Below are 20,856 nucleotides of genomic sequence, written 5' to 3'. Positions count from 1 at the left end.
AATGACACAGGCAGAAAGACACTGTTTTATTTTGGTAACCAATGATGCATTTCTTCTCCCCTTGTACAGTACACCCTGAAGCCGTGTGTGGACCAGGAGATCAGCAGAACAGGAACCACAGAGCGTCAGCGGCAGACATCCAAGCTGCACAGGGCACACGCAGCACCAGGCAGAATTAATGACGTCCCTGATCCACAGCTCAAGCCCAGCCACCCGCTGCCTCCTCGCCGCCTCCTCCCGGGACCTTCAAGGACCACCCACCAGCCACTGGTACACATTCCAATCTTACACAATGGCCCCAGCATCACAGGGCATCTCCTGACATTAAAATCTATCCTGATTTCTGTTGTTTTTCCCTCATCTCTGAGCCTGTGAGTGTGAGTGTGAGTGTGTGTGTGTGTGTGTGTGTGTGTGTGTGTGTGTGTGTGTGTGTGTGTCTCTCTCTCTTTTACACAAAAAACACATGTCAGTTGTTAAGGAAAATGTTATAAAACACTTCTTCAGTAAAGACTCAGAGAAGAGAAACACACAGAACTTCTTGCTAGCAAGGGCAGCCTCCACTCTAAGAGACTCCAGTGAGAGAACTGCCCCGGTCTTTATTTTATACTCCATTGAGTGTGTGTGTGTGTGTGTGTGTGTGTGTGTGTGTGTGTGTGTGTTGACAGAGAGAGAGAGACAGAGAGACAGAGAGAGAGAGAGAGAGAGAGAGAGAGGGAGAGATACAAAGGAATGTAATTCAAATTTTGCACTTCAGACCTTACTGTGTGTGTGTGTGTGTGTGTGTGTGTGTGTGTGTGTGTGTGTGCGCTTTGGTGTGTGTGTGTGTGTGTGTGTGTGTGTGCGCGCTTTGGTGTGTGTGCTTTGGTGTGTGTGTGTGTGTGACAGAGAGAGAGAGAGAGAGAGTGACACTTGCTGTGTATTTAAGAAACAAACGCTCAAAGAAACCAAACAGAATGACACAGGCAGAAAGACACTGTTTTATTTTGGTAACCAATGATGCATTTCTTCTTCCCTTGTACAGTGCACCCTGAAGCCGTGTGTGGACCAGGAGATCAGCAGAACAGGAACCACAGAGCGTCAGCGGCAGACATCCAAGCTGCACAGGGCACACGCAGCACCAGGCAGAATTAATGACGTCCCTGATCCACAGCTCAAGCCCAGCCACCCGCTGCCTCCTCGCCGCCTCCTCCCGGGACCTTCAAGGACCACCCACCAGCCACTGGTACACATTCCAATCTTACACAATGGCCCCAGCATCACAGGGCATCTCCTGACATTAAAATCTATCCTGATTTCTGTTGTTTTTCCCTCATCTCTGAGCCGCTGAGTGTGAGTGTGAGTGTGTGTGTGTGTGTGTGTGTGTGTCTCTCTCTCTTTTACACAAAAAACACATGTCAGTTGTTAAGGAAAATGTTATAAAACACTTCTTCAGTAAAGACTCAGAGAAGAGAAACACACAGAACTTCTTGCTAGCAAGGGCAGCCTCCACTCTAAGAGACTCCAGTGAGAGAACTGCCCCGGTCTTTATTTTATACTCCATTGAGCGTGTGTGTGTGCGTGTGTGTGTGCGTGTGTGTGTGTGTGTTGACAGAGAGAGAGAGACAGAGAGAGAGAGAGAGGGAGAGATACAAAGGAATGTAATTCAAATTTTGCACTTCAGACCTTACTGTGTGTGTGTGTGTGTGTGTGTGTGTGTGTGTGTGTGTGTGTGTGTGTGTTGACAGAGAGAGAGAGAGAGAGAGAGAGAGAGGGAGAGATACAAAGGAATGTAATTCAAATTTTGCACTTCAGACCTTACAGTGTGTGTGTGTGTGTGTGTGTGTGTGTCTGTCTTTTACACAAAAAATGCACTTGCAACAACTTTAATATGGAATGTACTGGACTTCCCAGCTAGGCGCCCTCCTGTGGATGACAGGTGCAATTGATTGTCAAAAGCAGATATCTAACAGCTTCTGACACTTTGTACCGCATTGAGCCAGCAGAGGGAGCCCCCCTGGTTCAATCCCAGCTGCACAGCAGTTGTGACCAGCTTCTGTCTGTGTGCTTTGGTGTGTGTGAGTGTGTGTGTGTGTGTGTGTTGACAGAGAGAGAGAGAGACAGAGAGAGAGAGAGAGAGAGAGAGGGAGAGATACAAAGGAATGTAATTCAAATTTTGCACTTCAGACCTTACTGTGTGTGTGTGTGTGTGTGTGTGTGTGTGTGTGTGTCTGTCTTTTACACAAAAAATGCACTTGCAACAACTTTAATATGGAATGTACTGGACTTCCCAGCTAGGCGCCCTCCTGTGGACGACAGGTGCAATCCCAGTTGCACAGCACTTGACCAGCTTCTGTGTGTGTGTGTGTGTGTGTGTGTGTGTGACAGACAGACAGACAGACAGACAGACAGACAGAGAGGGAGATTCAAAGCATCAGGACCAGGAGATGACACAGTGCTCCAAAGGCCTGGTTCTGCTGCCTCCTCCTCCACCCACCTGCTGCAGACGCTTCTGTGAAGGGAAACTGCTACATGTTATGTCACCGATCCCTGCCATGCTGCGTGTCTAACGACCCGGCAGGGCCTGCTGAGTACAGTGGTGGTGGAATCGGCCCGATCGGACACTCCTATCTGCCACTTTGACCTTTTTATTCCGTCAAATTTGGACCCATTTACACCAAGTCCAGAACCGTTGGTGCTATCGACATGGGGTCTTCACCAGCGCGTGCGGAGCGGCAGAAAATCCCCACGTAGACACCACTTTCATCCCTCTACGACACTTACTTTCCCAGTTATTCCATTTTATTCCGTCAAGCTCTGGCTAAATCCCCTTAACCTAACCAACCCTAATCATACCTGCATTTGTCCACTGGAGGGAGACAAAAACACCAAGCTCTGAGATTCAAATTTTGAACTGCAGACCTCACAGTGTCTGTGTGTGTGTGTGTGTGTGCGCTTTGGTGTGTGTGCTTTGGTGTGTGTGTGTGTGTGTGTGTGTGTGACAGAGAGAGAGAGAGAGAGAGAGAGTGACACTTGCTGTGTATTTAAGAAACAAACGCTCAAAGAAACCAAACAGAATGACACAGGCAGAAAGACACTGTTTTATTTTGGTAACCAATGATGCATTTCTTCTCCCCTTGTACAGTGCACCCTGAAGCCGTGTGTGGACCAGGAGATCAGCAGAACAGGAACCACAGAGCGTCAGCGGCAGACATCCAAGCTGCACAGGGCACACGCAGCACCAGGCAGAATTAATGACGTCCCTGATCCACAGCTCAAGCCCAGCCACCCGCTGCCTCCTCGCCGCCTCCTCCCGGGACCTTCAAGGACCACCCACCAGCCACTGGTACACATTCCAATCTTACACAATGGCCCCAGCATCACAGGGCATCTCCTGACATTAAAATCTATCCTGATTTCTGTTGTTTTTCCCTCATCTCTGAGCCGCTGAGTGTGAGTGTGTGTGTGTGTGTGTGTGTGTGTGTGTGTGTGTCTCTCTCTTTTACACAAAAAACACATGTCAGTTGTTAAGGAAAATGTTATAAAACACTTCTTCAGTAAAGACTCAGAGAAGAGAAACACACAGAACTTCTTGCTAGCAAGGGCAGCCTCCACTCTAAGAGACTCCAGTGAGAGAACTGCCCCGGTCTTTATTTTATACTCCATTGAGCGTGTGTGTGTGTGTGTGTGTGTGTGTGTGTGTGTGTCTCTTTTACACAAAAAATACATGTGAGTGCACTTGCAACAACTTTTAATATGCAATGTACAGGACTTGCTTGCTAGGCGCCATCCTGTGGACCAAACATGCAATTGAAAGATGTTATTTTCGCCGGTATAACACCTTCTGACACTTTGTACCGCATTGAGCCAGCAGAGGGAGCACCTCTTGTTCAATCCCAGTGGCACAGCAGCTGCTCTGCTTCTGTGTGTGTGTGTGTGTGTGTGTGTGTGACAGAGAGACAGACAGAGAGAGAGAGAGAGACACTTGCTGTGTATTTAAAAAACAAGCGCTCAAACAAACCAAAGAGAACGACAGAGGCAGAAAGACACTGTTTTTTTTTTGTGGTAACCCATGAGGTCTTGCTATCGAATTGTACAGTGCATCCTGAAGCAAGGCCGAGCAGATGACATAGTGCTCCACAGGCCTGCTTCTGGTGCCTGCTCCTGTACCAACCTGCTGCACAGGCTTCTGTGAAGGGAAACTGCTACATGTTATGTCACCAATCGCTGCCATGCTGCGTGTCTAACGACCCGGCAGGGCCTGCTGAGTACAGTGGTGGTGGAATCGGCCCGATCGGACACTCCTATCTGCCACTTTGACCTTTTTATTCCGTCAAATTTGGACCCATTTACACCAAGTCCAGAACCGTTGGTGCTATCGACATGGGGTCTTCACCAGGGTGTCCGGAGCACCCCGAAACCCCCCCGTAGACACAACTTTCATCCCTCTACGACACTTACTTTCCCAGTTATTCCATTTTATTCCGTCAAATTCTGGCTATTACCCCCTAACCCTAACACTAACCCTAACCCTAACTCTACTTCTTTCCTGGAAATTAAATCTTAAACCTTACCCAAGTACTGGATCTGAAGCCCAAGTAATCCTAATCCCAGCTGAAACCTAAAGCCTAACCCAAAGTCACATCTCCTTTCTAAATTTACTCCCCAAGTCGGGTTGAGTCCTCCCCAAGCAGGGTTGAGAGTGTAGTATTAAAGCCAAGTCGGCATTGTAGTAGCCCAAAATTCGGAAGAGAAAGAGGTCAGATGTAGGCCAAAAGGAAGGGTAAAGGGCAGAGGTCAAGAATTATTGGTGATCATATGCATTTTTTGTTAATTTTGTTTTTTGTATTTATCTGGATAATGAACAATAGAATATATTTTCTTTTATGTTAAATTATGATCTTCCATATTAATCTAAAGATTGTGAAGACGTTTTTGTCAGTTTTCCTTTTTTTCACAGTTTAATATATTGTACTTCAATGACTTTTGTTCTGCAACTACACTTTGTCAAAATGAAACTTAATTTAAAGCAAGAAAAAAAAAGGCAGAGGTCAAGAGAAGGGAAGAAAAGGATGATGAAAAAGGAAAAGTCAAAAGGGGAAAGAGGAGAAGACTGGAAAGGAAGAAAGAAAGAAAAAAGGAAAAATGAGAGCCAAAAAGTCTGGCAGAATTGGAAAAAAGCAAACAGCTAAAAAAAGATATTACAAGAAAGCCAAAGAAAGCCAAGGAGGCGGGATCAGAGGGGAGAGTATAAATAGGAGCCTCAAACCCAGTGCTCTTCAGTATGCCCTCGCCTGAGGAAGAAGAAACAACTTCGAAACGTCGCGACAAGGGCATACTCATTTAATTTTTTCAACTTTACGTTAGTTTGTTATTTTAGTTTGTTATTTTTGGGGGATTTTATTTCATGTTTTAATTCATGTTTTATTGATTTTCCTTAACAACTCAAATTAGAGAGAACTCAAAACAAAATTAAAAACCACACAGAAAACAAATTGGGATTGAAAACACTTTATTGGAAACAAGCCAAAGTAACGGAAAAATTGGGAACCTGCAAAAAAAGAATACCTACCTTTGCAAACCTGTAAAAAAAGAAATATTGGAAACAAGCCAAAGTAACGGAAAAATTGGGAACCTGCAAAAAAAGAATACCTACCTTTGCAAACCTGTAAAAAAAGAAATACTTACCTTTCAAATTAAAAATCAATTATGGAGGTAGAGGGATGTGAGGCTGCGGACCATCGGGGTTGATGGCCCGTGCACGCCCTGTTCCTCCTTCGGGAGGGACAGGTTCTTTTCTTCAACCCTAACCCTCCTTCTACCCTCGTAGGAGGAATCAATTCCCCTACCCTAACCCCTAACCCTAACCCTAAAAGACAAGAAGGAACAAGTGACACAAACAAGAAAAACTGGAAAGGATATAAAGGAAGGGGGTGCCATTAAAGAGAACATAAGAACACAGGACGGGATGTCTAAAATGCAGGGGGTGCCATGTAAAAGAAAGAAAAAAACATAGAGAAAAAAACAAATGAACCAAGGGGTAAAGTTGAAAGACGAAACACAGAGAAAGATAGAAAAAGGGAGAGTCACGTAAAAACTGAGAAACAGAAAAGACAAAGAAAAGAATTAGAAAAAAGAAATGTCTGGAAAAAAAAGGGGCGGAGACAGCCCAGTATAAAAGGCCCTGAGTGGCAACAGAAAGACAGAAACAGAAAAGAACACAGAGAGACGTTGGGCCAGCCTGAGGAAGGCTATACCCAGCCGAAACGTCGCGATGGCCCAACGGCAGTGCACTACACCCGCTAAGGGTAATTTTTTGAATAGGGGGCACCGTTCCCAATCCCATTGATGGACCGTGCACCTCAGGCTCCGGCAATAGCCGGGCCTGGTCTTACCTCAACACCCGTCCTACCCCCTGCTGGACCAGCGCGCACCTTTAGCTCTCCCGCCGTGTGCTTCGGTGGGGGATTGGCTTAGGGCCATCAAGATGGAGCGTTACGAAGACAGTTTCCTTCAGGCTGGCTTCAACTCAGTGGACCAGCTGGCCCCAATCACCACACAGGATCTGCTGCACATGGGTGTGACTTTGGCTGGGCATCAGAGGAAAATCCTTTCCAGCATCCAGACAATGACCTTTCAAAACAAGAGCACTGCAACTGTGACCTTCTAGCTGACCTGCCTCTTATTCTGGACATGACACCAGCACACAGGTGCTGCCAAGTACTGAGAGCACTCTGGATCCTCTTTCTGTGAGCCACTTTGAACACGGACTCGTAAAAGGGATTGGCGACTTTATTCGTGACCAGAAAAAATAGGGAGAAAAAACTATGGTGTGAACTGTTGTGCAGAGATTGGCAGGTCTCTGCCACACAGAGGGACCAGGTGATGAAGCTGTGCGGACTGACTGCTTCTTTATTTTTTTGTTCTTTTGTTTGTTTTTTGCAGTTTGTGCTTTTACATCCACCCAAGATTTGGACTCAGTACATGTGGTGAGCAAAGAGGAACAGCGGACCAGAGTTTACACAGTTCTGTATTGTCATGTCATTACAAAAAAACAAAACAAAAAAACCCAAACTGGTTTGTTGTCCCAAAATGTCACTTTGATCTTTCACCAAAGGAGACAAAAAAGACGAGAAGAAATGCCAAGATTTTTAGTTTTCGTATTGTTGTAATTATGAATGGGAACCGCTCTCGATGCCGACTACGTTACTTCAGAGACACCTTTCACATCAAAACGTGAACATTTTAATGTGAGATTTTACATTTTGTTGTTCTTTCTCCCCCATTTGGAAAAAAAGAAAAAGAAAAAAAAGAGGAGAAAAAAAGAAAAAGAAAGAAAGTACTCCGCCGAAACGTCACGTGGGCCCCGAGCTACTTCACCCAAGATATGGGCAATTTTTTGAACACCCGGGCAGGGTCTCCATCTTCCTGCCCCCATTGATGGACAGTGCACCCAGGACCCTTTAGGGGGGCCTGCTTTACCTCATCCCTAACCCTAACCCTCCTGAGTTCGTTCATTATGAGAAGTGTTTGTAAAATTTGCCACAGACGTCCATGTGATCAACAACAGACACACGTGATTCCCCTTCGTGGTCTAAACCAATCAGAGATAGTCAGGGGCGGGACCTCTGTCCGTGGTCCAGCTGGAAGTGGAGGTGGATATAGACAGGTGAGTAGCTTGAATGAAGCGATATCGATTCATTAAATCCTGAATTGAATGAATATAAATGTGTTTTACCAGAAACGCCAGAATCTCAGGTTAAAGCTCACAAAACTATTTCAACAACAACCAGCAAATGAGAGCAGGAAACGCATTCCACACGAAGACGTAAACAGAGCGGACCGACGCATCAGAATTAGCTTAGTCGGCGTGGGGGCTAATATCATCCTTAATTCCTTCTTACTTTTGCTGTTTTGCTTCCAACACGATAAAACCCACAGTTCACGCACAGCGAGCTGTGCGTGAACTGTGAGAGAAACTTCAAGAAAAGTTTCCCATCTCAAACATGTGTTTTCTGCATTACTCATTCGCTTATTACCCATCAGTCTACCGTTGTTTACAGCGCTGGCGGCCGCTGTCTTTTCTTTCCTTTGTACTTAAATGACGTCGGATAAGAAAGCTTAATTTCTGCTGTTTAATACTGAAGAAATGTAAACTTTTTCAAATTAGGTATAATTGCAGAATATTTTTAAGGTTATCTGCTATAAAATCCATGCCAGGAAAATCTCCTTTATGTTTTTTATTTTATTTTATTCTCAGTTACTTTGACACAACGGCATGTGCTGTGATGGTCACATCTCTGATAAAGTTTAGTGTCAGTACTGATAAATGATCAGAATTATAAGATCTCTCACTTTCTGAGTAAAAATTGCACCAAATCGAATCTGGACCTTGTGAATCGGAATCAAGTGGATTATAGAAATCAGTGATGATACACAGGCCTTGTGAATATCCTAGGACCGACAGAAGTGGATATAACTGACCGTGGGCAATGAGAAAAGATGAAAAGAACGATTGATAACTTTTTTGTCAAGTTAAGGCCTGATCGATCTGAAATTCATAGCCAGTGCTCTGACAGGGAGCCATCAATCTTTGAACGCTGATTTGGGTGCGCCCAACTTTTTTTAATAGTGTGCATAAGAAAAAGCCAGAAGAGGGAGCACCTCTGGTTCAATCCCAGTTGCAAAGCAGCTGACCAGCTTCTGTGTGTGTGTGTGTCTCTCTCTCTCTTTTACACAAAAAACACATGTCAATGCGCTTGCAAAAACTTTAATATGCAAAGCACAGGACGTCCCAGCTGGTCGCCCTCCGGTGGACCACAGATGCAATTGCAGCAGAGGGAGCCCCTCTTGTTAAATCCCAGTTGCACTGCAGACCTCACAGTGTGTGTGTGTGTGTGTGTGTGTGTGTGTGTGTGTGTGTGAGTGTGTGAGAGAGAGAGAGAGAAATTAAAAAGCAATGAAATTCAAATTTTGCACTACAGACCTCACTGTGTGTGTGTGTGTGTGTGTGTGTGTGTGTGTGTGAGACAGACAGACAGACAGACGGAGAGAGGGAGAGAGAGAGAGATTCAAAGCACTGTAATTCAAATGTTGCACTGCAGACCTCAGTGTGTGTGTGTGTGTGTGTGTGTGTGTGTGTGTGTGTGTGTGTGACAGAGAGACAGACAGAGAGAGAGAGAGAGAGACTTGCTGTGGATTTAAAAATTTAAAAAAACACACAGAAAACCCAAAGAGAAAAAGAGGCACAGAAGTCGATTTGTACCGCGTTGAGTTGCAAAGCAGCTGACCAGCTTGTGTGTGTGTGTGTGTGTGTGTGTGTGTGTGTGTGTGTGTGTGTCTCTTTTATACAAAAAATACATGTGAGTGCACTTGCAACAACTTTTAATATGCAATGTACAGGACTTGCCAGCTAGGCGCCATCCTGTGGACCAAACATGCAATTGAAAGATGTTATTTTCGCCGGTATAACTCCTTCAGACACTTTGTACCGCATTGAGCCAGCAGAGGGAGCACCTCTTGTTCAATCCCAGTGGCACAGCAGCTGCTCTGCTTCTGTGTGTGTGTGTGTGTGTGTGTGTGTGTGTGTGTGACAGAGAGAGAGAGAGAGAGAGTGACACTTGCTGTGTATTTAAGAAACAAACGCTCAAAGAAACCAAACAGAATGACACAGGCAGAAAGACACTGTTTTATTTTGGTAACCAATGATGCATTTCTTCTCCCCTTGTACAGTGCACCCTGAAGCCGTGTGTGGACCAGGAGATCAGCAGAACAGGAACCACAGAGCGTCAGCGGCAGACATCCAAGCTGCACAGGGCACACGCAGCACCAGGCAGAATTAATGACGTCCCTGATCCACAGCTCAAGCCCAGCCACCCGCTGCCTCCTCGCCGCCTCCTCCCGGGACCTTCAAGGACCACCCACCAGCCACTGGTACACATTCCAATCTTACACAATGGCCCCAGCATCACAGGGCATCTCCTGACATTAAAATCTATCCTGATTTCTGTTGTTTTTCCCTCATCTCTGAGCCGCTGAGTGTGAGTGTGTGTGTGTGTGTGTGTGTCTCCCTCTCTTTTACACAAAAAACACATGTCAGTTGTTAAGGAAAATGTTATAAAACACTTCTTCAGTAAAGACTCAGAGAAGAGAAACACACAGAACTTCTTGCTAGCAAGGGCAGCCTCCACTCTAAGAGACTCCAGTGAGAGAACTGCCCCGGTCTTTATTTTATACTCCATTGAGCGTGTGTGTGTGCGTGTGTGTGCGTGTGTGTGCGTGTGTGTGTGTGTGTGTGTGTGTCTCTTTTACACAAAAAATACATGTGAGTGCACTTGCAACAACTTTTAATATGCAATGTACAGGACTTGCCAGCTAGGCGCCATCCTGTGGACCAAACATGCAATTGAAAGATGTTATTTTCGCCGGTATAACTCCTTCAGACACTTTGTACCGCATTGAGCCAGCAGAGGGAGCACCTCTTGTTCAATCCCAGTGGCACAGCAGCTGTACTACTCATTAACGGTGCTGTTTTTGACCATCCTTTGATGACACATTTGTGCTTGACAAAAACAGGAGCTGCCTCCTTATATTTGAGGTGACAACAACTGAGTTTGTACATGGCAAGGGGAATAACAGCAGAGGTAAAGACAGTGAAGATGTGATTGGGAGAAGGAAGCCAAGATTTAGTTGGAAGACAAGGTTACATTCTACATACTGTTGCTCAACTTTCTACTCTTACTATCTTTTTTGTTTGTTTTTAGTAGACTGCTCTTGTATTTTTATGCATCAGTTATGAGGTATAGAAAACTTTGAAGAACAAAAGAGCACGAGCACACAAGCTTGTATTGTTTTTGTTTTGTATTGGCACGGCAGTTTAAAAAAAAAAAAAAGAAAAAAGGAAAAAAAAGAAAAAGATCCATCTGCGTATCTAATTAATGCTTTTTCAAATTAAGACATTTTGTTTTGTTTTTTCCTTTTTCTCAGTACTTGCCTGAACTGCATGGTGGTAAGAAGTAGTTTTTGGAGGAGTAAAGAAGGTTGTTGTTGGGCTGGTTAGCTTTGTCTGTCTTTGGAATTTTCTTACAGGACACCCAAGCATAACTGTAACATTTGGGGGCTTCGTCCGGTGGTCGAGAGAGGGAGTGTGGAGCAGGGAAATTATTTTACTGCTATTGTTAAATAATTGTCATCATTACCATTGCATTAATAATATAATCTGGAGTTTATATTGCATTCAGGGGTTAAACAGTGTCTCTTTCAGAAAGACTGAGTTGCAGGCTGACAGGAAGTTGTATGCAGAAGTGAAAGCAGGAAGTTATTTTGAGCAGCAGGCTAAGACGAGGCTTTAACAATGTAACAGATAGCTTTAAGAAGGCTTTAAGGTTTTATGCACACAGGTATTAAATTAACTTTGTATTCCAGGTGCAGTTATAACTATTTTATACATATTGCATATCTGTGCTTATTTGAGTTGATGTTCAGGTTCTTTAAAGGTCTTAAGCTTCAACTAGTGAGAGTGTCTAGATGATCCATGCTGAGGGAAAACTAGAACATAGAAGGAATTGCAATACATGCTTACAAAACACTTATATATCAGATCATTTTATATTAAGGTTTTAGTAGAGGTTCTTGGTTAAAACATTTATTTAGTAGAAGACATACACATAGTCTCAGTGAGCTTCTGGTCTGGTAAAAGGTCAGAAGTGCAACAGGTGAATTGAGAAAGAGCATTTGAGGACGAGACACAGATAGTAGGTGAAGAGGTGACACAAAGAGCATGTGAGGTCGTGACACACACACACATGAGTTAAATTTATTTAGAGGAGAGATTACTCATGTCTGGTTGTAACTGCAAAAGTGTCTCGGTAAAAGAGGAACCGTTCCTTGTTGTCTCGGCAAGAAAGAGGAACAAGACAAGAACTGAAAGGTAGACAGGAAGGGCTAGCCATGAAAATAGAAGATGATTTTCTGGGTGAAAAGTCATGATGGTGTTGATCTGATCTATGTATAAAATGTACCGGTGACGCATGAAGGGGCGTCAGTAAACAAACCCTGATGCTATAAAATATCTGTTCATGCTTTGATTAAGTCGAGGACTACTGGCTGTCTGCGTACAGAGTGTCTTCCCACACGTGTGTTCATTAAAATCATTGTTGGACCAAGATCCTCTGGACCATGGGTGGTGTGTACTCTCTTTCCTCAATTTTGAACCTTAACATTCTAGGCGCCATCCTGTGGACCAAACATGCAATTGAAAGATGTTATTTTCGCCGGTATAACTCCTTCAGACACTTTGTACCGCATTGAGCCAGCAGAGGGAGCACCTCTTGTTCAATCCCAGTGGCACAGCAGCTGCTCTGCTTCTGTGTGTGTGTGTGTGTGTGTGTGTGTGTGACAGAGAGACAGACAGAGAGAGAGAGAGAGAGACACTTGCTGTGTATTTAAAAAACAAGCTGTTACGTTTCGGTGTTGTCAGTGTTTTGATTTAGGCGTGACTGTAATGTGTTTCCTGTTTTACTTTGAAAGTCTGTCTTATCTCAATGTTTTCAGTTTACGCTTCCTTGTCTCGTCAGTTCTGATTTGCCCCAGCTGTGTTTCCCTCCTGTTGTCCCTTCCCTGATTGCTCCCTCTATGTATTTAAACCCTGTGTTTCAGTGTGTCATGGTCGCGATCTTCCCCCCCGTTGTAAATAGTTTGACGTCTTGTGTGTGGTGATGAAAATAAATGTCTTATTTTTGCTTTGATGTAAATAGGTGTCGATGCTTTCGTTTTGGGATTTTTGTGGAGAACCGTAGTAGTTTTTTTTTGTTTTTTTTTTTTTTTTCTTTTTTCCCTTATTTTTATTTTTTCTACGTTGCACCCCGGTTGCCTAGGCCGGGGTGTAACATATGGGGGCTCGTCCGGGATCGCTGGAGGGTCCGTGGGACCGCTCCAGCCTTCGTCCGGGATCGCTGGAGGGTCCGAGGGACCGCTCCAGCCTTCGTCGTCTGCTGGAGGGTCAGTGGGACCGCTCCAGCCTTCATCAGTTTCATCTGCCTTCGCTTCAGCCGTCCGTCTCCGCTGGAGGGTCCAAGGGACCGCTCCAGCCTTCGTCGTCTGCTGGAGGGTCAGTGGGACCGCTCCAGCCTTCATCAGCCTTCGTCCGTCTTCGCTGGAGGGTCCGTTGGAGGGACCGCTTCAGCCTTCATCCGCCTTCGCTGGAGGATCCGAGGGACCGCTCCAGCCTTCTGCAGCTGGTGGGCTGCGTGTCTGTGTGTGCAGCTGGTGAGCTGCTCATCCGCCTTCGCTGGAGCGTCCAAGTGACCGCTCCAGCCTTCATCCGCTTTCGCTGGAGGATCCGAGGGACCGCTCCAGCCTTCTGCAGCTGGTGGGCTGCGTGTCCGTGTGTGCAGCTGGTGGGCTGCGTGTCCGTGTGTGCAGCTGGTGGGCTGCGTGTCCGTGTGTGCAGCTGGTGGGCTGCGTGTCCGTGTGTGCAGCTGGTGGGCTGCGTGTCCGTGTGTGCAGCTGGTGGGCTGCTCATCCGCCTTCGCTGGAGCGTCCAAGTGACCGCTCCAGCCTTCATCCGCTTCTGCTGGAGGGTCCGGGGGACCGCACCAGCCTTCGTCGTCTGCTGGAGGGTCCGTGGGACCGCTCCAGCCTCCATCAGCTTCGTCTGCCTTCATCCGCCTTCGCTGGGGGGGAGGGTCCGTGGGACCGCCCCAGCCTTTGTCGTCGCTGGAGGGTCCGTGGGACCGCTCCAGCCTTCATCCGCCTTCGCTGGAGGGTCCGTGGGACCGCTCCAGCCTTCGTCGTCTGCTGGAGGGTCAGTGGGACCGCTCCAGCCTCCATCAGCTTCGTCTGCCTTCGTTTCAGCCTTCGTTTGTTTTGATCAAACATTTCACTTGGGGTTACATGTTTGATTTTTGGGTGGGGGGAACTGTTACGTTTCGGTGTTGTCAGTGTTTTGATTTAGGCGTGACTGTAATGTGTTTCCTGTTTTACTTTGAAAGTCTGTCTTATCTCAATGTTTTCAGTTTACACTTCCTTGTCTCGTCAGTTCTGATTTGCCCCAGCTGTGTTTCCCTCCTGTTGTCCCTTCCCTGATTGCTCCCTCTATGTATTTAAACCCTGTGTTTCAGTGTGTCATGGTCGCGATCTTCCCCCCCGTTGTAAATAGTTTGACGTCTTGTGTGTGGTTGTCTGGGATTTCGAGCTCGGATGACTGCGTGATGGAGGCCATAATGGTGCTAAATGCTGTTTACAGATTTCTTTGATGAGCTGATTTGATGAGACAACTGAGTAATACTAAGAAGTGATGAAGAGCTTTGAGGACTTGGGGGCACCAAACTTAACAAAATACTGACTTTGGTAGCTGTGGCGTGTCTGACTTTGCTCAAATGGCTGAAAACTTACAGTTACTCACTTGCTGGTGTATGGATAGTTTTTGCACTGATGAAGATGAAGGGGAAGGGTAGGACCTATTAGGCAGAGAGGCACTGGGTGACTTTGAGATATGACATACAAGGTGGTGTCCTTACACACTGGAGAGCCAGGGGAGAGAAGAGGTGTTGTCAAGTTGCTGGTGATACCTTGTCAGTTTCTTTCTTCCACGCTGCCAGATGTTTATCGACCTTAAAGTTGTTTGAATCTTTCGTACTGTGCCTTCTACCACGGTTTCTCTCCCCTTGCTAGGCTCGACACCCCGTTGTAAATAGTTTGACGTCTTGTGTGTGGTGATGAAAATAAATGTCTTATTTTTGCTTTGATGTAAATAGGTGTCGATGCTTTCGTTTTGGGATTTTTGTGGAGAACCGTAGTAGTTTTTTTTTGTTTTTTTTTTTTTTTTCTTTTTTCCCTTATTTTTATTTTTTCTACGTTGCACCCCGGTTGCCTAGGCCGGGGTGTAACAAAGCGCTCAAACAAACCAAAGAGAACGACAGAGGCAGAAAGACACTGTTTTTTTTTGTGGTAACCCATGAGGTCTTGCTATTGAATTGTACAGTGCATCCTGAAGCAAGGCCGAGCAGATGACATAGTGCTCCACAGGCCTGCTTCTGGTGCCTGCTCCTGTACCAACCTGCTGCAGAAACAGAAAAAGACAAGAAGTCACGTAAGATAAAACAAAGAAAATAATGTAAATACACACGGAAAGGATTTAAAGGAAGGGGGTGCCATAAACAAAAGTACAGTGAACAAAGGACGGGATGTCAAAAAAGACAGGGGGTGCCATAAAAAGATAAAGAGACAATCCTAATAAATGTATCTGACTCCAGCAATTTGCACTAAAATTTCTAGAAAGCTGGTTTTCTTTCTCCTGCTCGCCTTGTCTGAATATGGAGTAAACACAGAAAGACAAGAAAAAACAAGGGGAAAACAAAGAGAAAAATAGTAAGAAAACTAAAGATATGAAAGACAAGAAGTCACGTAAAATAGAAAGAAAAGCAGAAAAAGAAAAAGACAAGAAGTCAGAAAAAGAAAAGGACAAGCAGTCAACTTAAAAAAGCCCAAGTGGGAGGAGCTAACAAGAGTATAAAAGGCCAAGAGAGGCAAACAGAAAACAGAGAGACAAAGACAAGACACACTGGGTCGGCCTGAAGAAGGCAAAAACATGCCGAAACGTCGCGAACGGCCCAGTGAATGCTAAATGTGCACTAAAACCCTAGATATGGGCAATTTTTTGAACCAGGGCAGGGACACCACCACCCGGCCCCATCGATGGCCCGTGCACCTCAGGCTACCAGCTTGCTGGTGGCCTGATTCTTTTCTTAACACCTAACCAGCCAGTGCCTCGTGGGGTTGGGGGTGCCCCTGCCCTCTATCTTACCCTAACCCTAACCACAGGGGGGTCCCTAACACAAAAAACGAAGACAAGAAGTCACGTAAGAAAGAAAAACAAGTAGAAAAAGAAAAAGACAAGAAGTCACGTACAAGAAAGAAAGATAAGCAGAAAAAGCAAAAGACAAGAAGTCACGTACAAGAGAGAAAGACAAGTAGTCAGAAAAAGAAAAAGACAAGAAGTCACGTACAAGAAAGAAAGATAAACAGAAACAGAAAAAGACAAGAAGTCACGTAAGATAAAACAAAGAAAATAATGTAAATACACACGGAAAGGATTTAAAGGAAGGGGGTGCCATAAACAAAAGTACAGTGAACAAAGGACGGGATGTCAAAAAAGACAGGGGGTGCCATAAAAAGATAAAGAGACAATCCTAATAAATGTATCTGACTCCAGCAATTTGCACTAAAATTTCTAGAAAGCTGGTTTTCTTTCTCCTGCTCGCCTTGTCTGAATATGGAGTAAACACAGAAAGACAAGAAAAAACAAGGGGAAAACAAAGAGAAAAATAGTAAGAAAACTAAAGATATGAAAGACAAGAAGTCACGTAAAATAGAAAGAAAAGCAGAAAAAGAAAAAGACAAGAAGTCAACTTAAAAAAGCCCAAGTGGGAGGAGCTAACAAGAGTATAAAAGGCCAAGAGAGGCAAACAGAAAACAGAGAGACAAAGACAAGACACACTGGGTCGGCCTGAAGAAGGCAAAAACATGCCGAAACGTCGCGAACGGCCCAGTGAATGCTAAATGTGCACTAAAACCCTAGATATGGGCAATTTTTTGAACCAGGGCAGGGACACCACCACCCGGCCCCATCGATGGCCCGTGCACCTCAGGCTACCAGCTTGCTGGTGGCCTGATTCTTTTCTTAACACCTAACCCCATCATCAACAAAACAATAAAAAGTTGTCACAAAACCAGAGCTACAGCAGAAGCAAGAAGTCTTCCTTCAAAGTGCCTCGCTTATTTTTTTTTTTTTTTTTGAGACGTGAAATTCCAAGACCCCTAACCCCCGAGAGGACGCCCCGCATGGGTTTTGGGTCTGATAAATGCACGCATACCCGGAGGGTCAGCGCTCATTTGCATGTATTAGCTCTAGAATTGCCACAGTTATCCAAGTAACGGATGAGCGATCAAAGGAACCATAACTGATTTAATGAGCCATTCGCAGTTTCACTGTACCGGCCGCGTGTACTTAGACCTGCATGGCTTAATCTTTGAGACAAGCATATGCTACTGGCAGGATCAACCAGGTAGCCCCTCAGGCGGCGGCAGCGGCGCGCACGCACGCGCTCGCTCGGGGCTACTGAGGCCTGTCGACCAGGGCGAGGCTTTCCGGACGCACGTGTGGACCGGGGCGAGGGTTCGAGAAACCGTGTTTGCCGGACGGGGCCCCGTCGCCCTCGCGGGGTGGGCAAACTCTGGGTTTGCCTACCCACTCTGCGACGAGGCCCGCCGTGGTATGACCACCGGGACAGACCGGGCGTCTTGGTCTCGCTACCGAGCGATCGCGTCTGGCGGGGGGGGGAAGCGTGGGGAGGACAGGGCGGGGTCCGAGAACCACCACCCCCTTCGACCTTCGCGCTGTAACCCCCGGCCAGCGCTAGAGGCGAGCCTGCGGGCCGGAGGAGCTGACCGCCCGAAGGCGCCGGCGAAGGTGCCGGGCCCGGCGGCAGCCCTCTGATGGCAGGCCACGTTTGCCAGTCGATCGGGGTGGGAGGGCACAACCCTAGAAAAAAACTTACCTGTTAAAATAAAGCCTGTATAAAGGAAAGAAAAAACTTACCTGTTAAAATAAAGCCTGTATAAAGGAAAGAAACAAAAAGGAAAACACTTATTCACCTGGGCTCGACTGAAGAAGGCACTTCTATGCCGAAACGTCTCGCGATAGCCCATTAGCTCTCAAACCCAAGACATGGGTAATTTTTGGAACCGCCGGGCAGGGTCTCCACCTCCCGGCCCCCATTGATGGACAGTGCAGTCAGGCCCTTGGTGGCCTGTTATCACCTAAACCCTAACCCCCTAACCAGACCCCCCTCCCCTCCGGCGGCCGGACATGCTGAAGTGTATCCCCCTGTGGCGCTGCAACCGCCACGTCGAGTCGGTGGACAAGCGGCATTGCAACTTGCAGACGGTTCCTGATGAAATATTTCGATACAGCCGCAGTTTGGAGGAGCTTCTCCTTGATGCCAATCAACTCAAAGAGCTACCAAAGCCTTTCTTCAGACTACTGAACCTCCGGAAACTTGGCCTGAGCGACAATGAGATCCAGAGACTCCCGCCTGAGGTGGCTAACTTCATGCAACTGGTGGAATTGGACATCTCCAGGAACGATATTTCTGAGATCCCAGAGAGCATTAAGTTTTGCAGGGCCTTGGAGATTGCAGACTTCAGTGGAAACCCCCTCTCCAGATTGCCGGATGGTTTCACTGAACTCCGAGCGCTCGCTCACCTGGCCCTCAATGATGTGTCATTACAGATGTTGCCCAATGACATTGGAAATTTGGCCAACCTGGTGACGTTGGAGCTCAGGGAGAACCTGTTGAAGTCTCTGCCCACGTCGCTCTCTTTCCTGGTGAAACTGGAACAGCTGGACCTGGGCAGCAATGAACTGGAAGTTTTGCCGGATACCCTCGGCGCTCTCCCCAACCTAAGGGAGCTGTGGCTGGACCGTAACCAGTTGTCCTCATTACCACCAGAGCTGGGAAACCTTCGTAGGTTGGTGTGTCTGGATGTGTCGGAGAATCGTCTGGAGGAGCTCCCGTCAGAGCTGAATGGCCTCCTGGCTCTCACAGACCTGCTGCTCACACAGAACCTGCTGGAGGTCGTCCCGGACAGCATAGGGTCTCTGAAACAGCTGTCCATCCTGAAGGTGGACCAGAACAGACTGACCCATCTGACTGATTCAATAGGCGAGTGTGAAAACCTCACAGAACTTGTCCTGACGGAGATAAGAAAGATCTAACCCAAGACATGGGTAATTTTTGGACCTGCTGGGCAGGGTCTCCACCTCCCGGCCCCCATTGATGGACAGTGCACTCAGGCCCCTGGTGGCCTGCTATCACCATAATCCTAACCCAGGAGGGAAGGACCGCGCATTCCTCGGTCCCCCCCAGGGGGGACGGGGCCGTAACCAACGCCCTAACCCTAATGATGCGGGTGTCCGCGCTGAAGCTTCTGGGTCTGGGCTGCGCCAAGGTGGAGTACGCTAAAGGCAAGCAGCGGTGCCGACAGGAGGCCGAGTACCTCAGACATGAAACGGTCCTGCGGCTGCAAGACCAGCCCACAGACTCTGACGGCTCTGTGGTGTTGAGACCTGGCAACAAGTACGAGTACACGTTTGGATTCGAGCTCCCTCAGCAAGGGCAACTGGTGTCGTCATACAAGGGGAAGTTCGGCTACGTCCAGTACTGTGTCAAAGCCCTGATGGAGAGGCCGCAGCAGCCCGTGCTAGAGTGCAAGAAATGTTTCGAGGTGGAGGAGCCACTGGATGTCAACACCCCAGACCTGCTGTCTCCAGCAGGTGGCATGAAGCAGAAGAAAGTCACCTGCATGTTCATCCCTGACGGTCCCTGGGTACTGGAAGGCTGGTGCGTTCATAAAGATGGGACTGTGAGGCGGAGGAGGAGTTCAACGGCAATGCTCGCATGCTGCCGGTCGGCTGAAGTCCACCAGTGGGAACCGTGGAACTGTGGTCCACCTGTTAAGGACCAAACTTGAAAACAGGCAGAAGGTCTGAACTCCAGAGGAGGTTGGATGGAGAAGTAAAGGCACGAGTGTGGAGGTGGACTGAAATGTTGGTCGTTTGTTATGTCAGCTGCCTTCAACCTGCTTCATCGCTTATGAGTCTTCCTGCTCGTGCTCCTCAGACCAGAGATGTTGAGGCCCGATGGCACAGTGATATGCTGCATTTCTGAATAAGCTGCCCTTTCCAGAGACTCTCCATTTACAGCCACTATGACTTTGTTACTGGGCCGAGCACTGGCCTGCTGTGGCACCGTGGCTTTTTCTCATTGCACTCCAAGACTGTATTTTTACAGGACTACTCAAAAGGAAACATCCTTTTACCAGTCCACTCAGTTTGCATCGCTGTTACGAAATTGTTGGGAACACTGTTGCTTTTCAGAATCACAGCATGTAAATTTCTTCCTTAAATGTCAGTAGTGTTACCAGTGTTTGAAAAAAGTCCTTTATTCCTATATTGTTGCTTTTGACTCTCCTACTGCCCAGAAGACTCTGTTCAACTGAACAATGTTTTTGATGTGGAGATATGCAACTTCCACCAGTCACCACAGCTTGGTGACTGGTGCTAATTACTGCGAGTGCCGTCCATACCACACGCTCTCGATGGAACGCACTTTATCTGAGGATCCTTGTATCTGATCTGCAGTTGTCCCAGGCAACATTTCATTTAAGAGTTCCACTTCTGTGAATTCACAACTTCTGTTCTTTCAGGGCGCAGGGAAATCACTGTTAATGACTCATTTGTGAGAAAATATGTTTGTAATACGCTCTTGATACGTGCAGATGTTTTTGTATGAAAGCCGAGGGGAGAATATAAAAGGCGGAGCTCACACAGGAGCTCATTTTCCACTCGGCACTCGATGAGAGCACATCTCTGCCAGTCCAACTGTTGCCAGCTAACCTAGCTTACAGTTTTCTGTGTGCCACACCTGAAGAAGACCGTGTACGGTCGAAACGTTGTGTTTTTTGTGTTTATTTTTAAATAAACAGTTTTTTTTGGCACACCTTCTTTTGTTGTTTACTGTTTTTACGTGACTTTTTCCTTTCCACATTTTGGAAAGCGTTTTTTGTTCACATTAAAATTAAATAAATATTTTTTGAAGCACATTTAATTTTTTTTGGAAAAAAGAAAAGAAGAAAAAAATTCTGGACGCCATGGACGACGGCTGGACGGTGGTATGCTATGGCCGCCGCCGCCAACGTGACCGCCAAGTCTTCTGGGACGGGTACGGAGGGCCGCAGGGAGGGATGGACCGTGCACGCTCCTTTTCCTTTCGGAGAAGGGATTATCTTCCCCACCCTAACCCATTTTAGTCCTTCCTC

The 20,856-nt window shown here is 46.7% G+C and overlaps 1 protein-coding gene, 1 long non-coding RNA gene and 2 pseudogenes across 2 annotated transcripts; all 4 read left to right on the top strand.

The window, feature by feature from the left end:
- Window positions 1-4,177: 4,177 nt before the first annotated feature.
- On the top strand, window positions 4,178-9,903 carry LOC146679407 (uncharacterized). Its single transcript, XR_014918659.1, has 3 exons — window positions 4,178-4,772; window positions 5,027-7,645; window positions 9,709-9,903. It is a non-coding gene; the product is annotated as an uncharacterized LOC146679407 (long non-coding RNA).
- A 6,988-nt stretch (window positions 9,904-16,891) lies between these two features.
- Window positions 16,892-19,958, top strand: LOC146679405 (uncharacterized). Its single transcript, XM_085450482.1, has one exon. It carries the CDS (start codon window positions 17,846-17,848, stop codon window positions 18,752-18,754), a length of 909 nt encoding a protein of 302 aa, XP_085306608.1. The 5' UTR covers window positions 16,892-17,845; the 3' UTR covers window positions 18,755-19,958.
- Window positions 18,943-19,509, top strand: LOC146679406 (thioredoxin-interacting protein pseudogene; annotated as a pseudogene).
- Window positions 19,959-20,603: 645 nt separating the features above from the next.
- Window positions 20,604-20,856, top strand: part of LOC146679404 (cytosolic arginine sensor for mTORC1 subunit 2 pseudogene) — a 1,513-nt pseudogene continuing 1,260 nt past the window's right edge.

Source organism: Copadichromis virginalis, unplaced genomic scaffold (assembly GCF_057382275.1).
Source record: "Copadichromis virginalis isolate Kocher_CV1m ecotype Utaka unplaced genomic scaffold, C_Virginalis_male_GT1.1 unmapped_scaffold_3, whole genome shotgun sequence".
Classification (NCBI taxonomy): domain Eukaryota; kingdom Metazoa; phylum Chordata; class Actinopteri; order Cichliformes; family Cichlidae; genus Copadichromis; species Copadichromis virginalis.
The sequence above is the reverse complement of the archived record's forward strand: the minus strand, read 5'-3'. Positions and strand labels throughout refer to the sequence as shown.